We start from the raw sequence: 5,921 nt of genomic DNA, 5'->3' as shown, positions 1-5,921 counted from the left end.
TGTAACAGAGAAATGTTGTCAGGATTGTGACATTCAATTTGTTTACTTGACTGGGACCTCTTAAATATTTTTATTACACTTCCATGTATTAATTTTGGTGAAATCTGTTAAGATTTTACACTTGACATGAGGGGGAGTTGAGAAAGTACTCATCTTGCCAAACACATGTTGCAGTGCCGTTCATTTTACGGTTCTGGTGAGAAGACGGGGATAACACCTCCTCAAGATCCTTCTCTCACATTTGTCTGTAATAGAAATGTAATACAAGTTTACATATTTACAAGGGCAAAACAATAATGACCCCAGAGCTGTAATTTGGCCACCCAGGTACACAGCATTTTTGGTATTACTATTTTTTCCTCTATAACGTGCCTGTGACATGAATGTGACATGGAAGGGAACAGGATGGTTGCTAGCTTCCCACTATGAAAAGGTCACATGCACTGTACACCCACACAGCAAGATCCATCCATCACTTGAGGTGACGAGATTAAAGATGCATGAAAGCGCGCTTGCCCCAGCCACTCAATGCCCCTGCATATTGGGATGCGTCAGCAAATCATGTATTCTGCGCATTGCTTAAGTTACTTAGCATTTCATCAAAGACTGGTGCTCCACGAATTATTGATGAATGCTTCTGGTCAACTATGCAGTGGCGTTCTGAAACGACAGGGTCAGTGAATCCATGCCTCAGACAGAAAGGCAAAGCACCAATCCTTTGGACAGACAAGGTCACATGCTGGACATGAGCACTTGGCGCAAAGGAGAGCCATTTTTTGGAGAACTGTTATTAAGAAACACTGCCTGTGGTCGACTCACAAAGATGAAACTGGCATCTTAATGCAAGCATACCGCTGTGCTCTCAGTTGGAAAAAATTCGATGTAGAGAAAGTCGTTCATTTGATTTGTTAGCCCAATAAAATTTTTAATATAAGAATAAAAAGCATGTACTCAGAAGAAATGCATTTTCCCTTTTATATTATTTATAGCTTATTTTCTTGCTAAGGTAAAGCACCTATGACAAAGTATGAGAGAACACACATATCCTACCCATGTGCCTAAGTGAATAAACACAGCTAAACATTTTATTTCCAATCATGTCTTCCAAGCGTAAGCTCATTATTCTTATCTGAGCAAAGGTGAATGGGAAAACAAGGTATGAATTTTATTCATTGTGGTTTCAAGTGAAAGGAAAATAATCTGGCTCCACTGTGAAACTCATTACTGTCGTTCTGCTTCATTACCAGAACAAATCAAATGCCACAATCACCAAGTTTTACGCAGCATAATCCAAAAATTGCATCATTTTAAGGAAAATGTCCTAATAATGATCTTCTTGTTGGTCATAATTAAAGTCACACATTATAGTTTGACTTTACATCACAAAGCTGCATGACAAATGTAGTTTTTTAAATAAAAGTTTATTAAAGAATTCTCAAGCTGAGTAACAGAAATGAACTGGAAAAAAGCTGGGCAATGAAACTCATTTAAAAAAAAGACATGATCCACTCATCTGTCCGTTGCTACCACCAATTCACTTATTTACAGGCTCAAACAATCAGGTCTTTACAGAAATCACTGTAATAAATTATAAATATATACAGTCCTGTCTGTGTGGCTTCTCTAACACACTTGGGCCTCTCCTTCCTCATCATCAGTAACAGTTGGGCTTCACTCTTCCTCCCGGCTCACTCGGTGGCATTGGAACCAGTATCTGAAAGAGACACAACAGGCATGTTCAGTATGCACACGCTACCCTGCTGTTTCCTTCATTTCATTTATTTTAAGGCCTAGCTATTAGCTAATTACATTCCAATTGTGAGACTCCTAAATGATTCATGTTCTTATTTACCGTGTTCATTTGACACTGCTTGAACTTGATTTCATTACGGTTTTCTGTTTTATTCATTTATTCTTGAATTCTATACTTGACACTGCCCTATGAATCACTTTCGGCTGGAATTTCACTGTATTAAATGTGCTATATGAATAAAGATTATTATTATTACTACTATGGTACACAAAAGGTCTTCTTAATAATTAAATAATTCTCTCAATGTCATTAAACAATTGCTCAATTCTACTGTCTCACATTACATGTGTTATGTCACACATAAATCAAAACAGTCAAGGGTCTACTTCGTGTAACTAACAAAACTACTACCATTTTCAGCTGGAACTGAGCAATATGCAGCCACAGTCATCCCCGTGAAGACATAAGGACACCTGCTCTATGACTGATTGAAATCTTGTTTAGGTCTTGTTATGGTCAGAGACACTGACCATCTTCCCTTTTCAGTCTACACCTCAGCCCCCCTACCCAAGTGTGATCTTTTGTTCCTCTTATGTGTAATTATATATGTGGAAGTGTACTTCAGCGTCATCTATTATATACGTGGGGGTTTACTTAAGGGTATGTGCATCACATCTGGAATGCTATAGTCTGTCTGTGCAACTTTTCATGCCACTTTATAAGATGAAATATATAAGTTGACAAGAGCATCTACTAAGTGACAATAATGTAATTATCTAAAAACTCTTTCAGTTTTATCAGTTGTAAAGTATTTCACCTTTATGAACATGATACTGTTTAGATATTTTCTACATTTGTCATGCCTATTTTGCATTAAATATAATTTTAAAAATAATACTTTCGGACTTTAATTAGTAGACAGTTATAACCTGAACTTTCTAACCACGTAAATGACATACTTCAGAATGAACAATGTGAGCATACAGTATATGTAAGCATACTTTATGTTATGTCAATGGGAGCATTATAAAACTGATTCCTGATTCCTCACTTCCTGCTTCCTGTTTCTGGTGTTAGCAAGCTGGAAAAAGATCTGTCTCACAAGATATTCCATAATTTCCATCACAAACTGTGCACCACTGCAAGCAATCACAAGATCTCAACACTCTCAGATGCTGTCACGGCTGTGAAATACCAATCGTGACATTATTTTGAAAAGAAAAATGAACTAAATGGCTGTAAAGCCTCGGATATTCCTTACTTTTGCCATCGCAGGCCACAATCTTCACTTTGTCCACCTTCACCAAGTCAGTGACCTCTCGGAACTCAACATCGTTCAGAACAAATGTCCAGACGTTGTCACAGAACCTGTATGTGTTAAGCGACCCCTAAAATTGAAAGGAAACAAAAATAACTCATGAACACATAAAAAAAATGCATGAAACCATGATTATTTACTGACCTTTGGTTTCTCTCAGTCTTGGGAATGCACACAATATGTTTTATTAGCCTCCTCCTTGAGATTAGGTTAGGGAGGCTAAATGTGATAATAGCCTACAAATTTACATTAACATCCACTCATAAAAATGGTTTGAGAAAATGTATTCTGGTCTGTATGTCACCTCTTGAACAAGTCTACACAAAGGGCCAAAACATGTTATTATTTGTAGACAGTGACGATAACTGAAGCAATGGTTCTTATGACATCATACACAGAGCATGACAGCTACCTTGTAATGCACAAAGCTAGCACTGCCAGCTAGCCTATAAGAATTCTTTGGTAATACTAAATCAAATGTGCACATCTAGCCTCCTTTCCACTTTGTCAGGCAGCACTTTGCTAGTAACCACTAGTATAATCCCTAATTGGAGAGTTTGTTTAAGAAGAATAAGAAATACTTTATCAATCCCGATGGAAACTACAAGTGTCAGCTCCAGTACTTTACTAGCTATGATAGCCTCACTACCATAACAAGCATGCTACCATGTCTGATTTTAGATTACAGCAAATTCATGGCGACTGCCCTCAGAAAATCATTCATGTTTACTAGCACTCTGATTCTGGTCATTAGCGTGGCTCTGACTTATGCCGGCCTTACACCAAACGACTTTCAAGAAATTTCACTGTCGCAGACAAATTTCCAACGTCGGAATAAAATCATGAGAGTTTTGCTAGAGTTGTGGCGCACTCCCGTGATCTCAATTGTTTGTTGTAAGGTGGTAATCCGAGCTGTTTTAAGTCAGTCTTTTTCTCGTCTTGATGTTCCGATAAAATCAACTGTGTTTAATATTATCATAAGTTTTTAGTCTTGGGTGATGCAAATAGTGACGTGGACATTGTCAACAACTAATAGGTGAGCTCTCTCAGCACCAAACAGGAAACAGCAAAGCAGATACAGGGATAGACAGACCGAGACAGACATGGAGGAGACTCCGGGGAGGCCTCAGAAGCCGCGGTTCTATTATCCACCAGGAGCATGATGGGAAATAATCTCAAAAGGAATCTAGTTGCAGTCTTACAAATAGTGACCCTGCAAGATCCCCAGTCTTTGCAAAATCATAGCTTGTGACTAAAAACTCTGTGACTAATGACACATTGTCTTCAGATGTGAGAGGGTGTCAGACTTTAGTCTTTTGAAAGTCTTTTCAGAGTCTTGTCAAAGTCTTCTAGTGTATGGTTAACATTAGACGTACGTAATGCCACACGCTGGATTGGACTTCACTCGGCAAGTGATGTCACCCCTGGCTGTCCCGAATTAAATTGGTGTACTTGCTACGTCTGACGACAGATCGAATATCAGCTTTCTCACCCCAAGTCTTTCCAGACCACGTACTACAAAATTCTGATTCTGAACCCCGATTGGTTGCGAATAACAAAACACCTACACCTTCAACTGTGGATTCCAACAGCAGGTACAGTACTTACCCGGAAGTTGACCCTGTTGCGCACCCGATTGGCCAATGCGGTGTTGATGGCTTTATCAAACTGAAGCAGAACTTGGAGCGCAAGCTGAGGAGTGATCTGTTGGCTCTGTAAGAGGAGAAAATAGATCCTCACCATACAATCACTGTATTAGCTCCCTACCTACTGCCTGCATACCACTCTTGCACTTGTACAATGCAGTGATTTCCGCTCCGTTACATGAAAATCAATCAGTGAAATCCATACTCCACTCTGCACTTGAACTAAGGAATTTACTGCTAGAAAAGTTCTGATTTAAGGCACACAACTGGCTAATTGGCAAGGTAGATATTACACAAACAACCACCAACCAGTAGGCCAGCAAGAAAGCTAACTAGCTATGATGGATTAGGAGGGAAAATTGCTAAACAACAAGAAACCTGGCTAGCCAATGAGATGAAAACACGGTATGTCAGTATGCAAAACAAAACAAAAAAATTGTATTTGAGCAACGATATATCAAGGTTTACTAACGACGAAGATGACAACGACACAGCAAAATAAAATAAAATAAAACTACACAATCAGTTTATACAAATGAATCATTGCATTAGCAAAGAGCTAGTCCAATAAAAGTTTGCTAGCTGGCTATCTAGATTACTATTTTGAACGGCAAAGTTGCCTTCTCCCAACTGTTGCTTACAGCTAACTAACCCCTAACTCCCTAAACCTAGCAAGCTAGCTACAACTAGCTAGGCAGCTACATCAACAACGTGTAGCAAACTAACGTTATGTAGTTAACAACCGACTAATATCACCAATAAGCAACCCAGCGAACAGGCTAATATACTAAATGACGCTAACTCAGTGAACTAGTTAGCTTGCTAACATGTTAATATTATCAAATATTAACGAGGTAATTGCCTGCCAATGAGCTATGACAGCTCAATATATGCTATCCAGCCAGTTACGACATTAGTTCGCTTACTAATGTTCGTTCGCTAAACAGCTAGCCGTGCTATCTAGGAAAAACGCCACACAATAGTCTAGCTGTGATGCTAGCTAGCTAGCTAGGTAGGTACAGCCAAACCTGAATGAGCTCGTCCAGACTTTCTTGCAGACTGTTTCCCAGCGTCGTGTTTCTGTAAAGTTGGTAAGCCATTGCGGTCACCCCAAAAATGAATTTAAATTCTGTTAAAAGCCGTTCTCTTCGTCTCCTTAGTAGCGGGGTAACAATCTACAGTCCCTCTGTTCACTAGCCTCATT

The 5,921-nt window shown here is 39.1% G+C and overlaps 1 protein-coding gene across 1 annotated transcript; it reads right to left on the bottom strand.

Annotated features, from left to right (window-relative positions):
* Positions 1–1,474: 1,474 nt before the first annotated feature.
* gtf2a2 (general transcription factor IIA, 2) lies at positions 1,475–5,921 on the bottom strand. Its single transcript, XM_036544386.1, has 4 exons — positions 5,746–5,921; positions 4,680–4,784; positions 3,015–3,141; positions 1,475–1,714 (listed from the first exon to the last, which is right to left on the bottom strand). Exons 1-4 carry the CDS (start codon positions 5,815–5,817, stop codon positions 1,689–1,691), a joined length of 330 nt encoding a protein of 109 aa, XP_036400279.1. The 5' UTR covers positions 5,818–5,921; the 3' UTR covers positions 1,475–1,688.

Source organism: Megalops cyprinoides, chromosome 13 (genome assembly GCF_013368585.1).
Source record: "Megalops cyprinoides isolate fMegCyp1 chromosome 13, fMegCyp1.pri, whole genome shotgun sequence".
In the NCBI taxonomy this organism is placed as follows: domain Eukaryota; kingdom Metazoa; phylum Chordata; class Actinopteri; order Elopiformes; family Megalopidae; genus Megalops; species Megalops cyprinoides.
This window is presented reverse-complemented; position numbering and strand designations above follow the sequence as displayed.

Coding starts and splice junctions, on each gene's coding strand:
- gtf2a2 (XM_036544386.1), bottom strand. CDS start 5,817: ATGGCTTACCAACTTTACAGAAACACGACGCTGGGAAACAGTCTGCAA. Junction 4,785..5,745: donor GTCTGGACGAGCTCATTCAG/GTTTGGCTGTAC, acceptor CTCCTCTTACAG/AGCCAACAGATCACTCCTCA. Junction 3,142..4,679: donor GCAACAGGGTCAACTTCCGG/GTAAGTACTGTA, acceptor TTTCAATTTTAG/GGGTCGCTTAACACATACAG.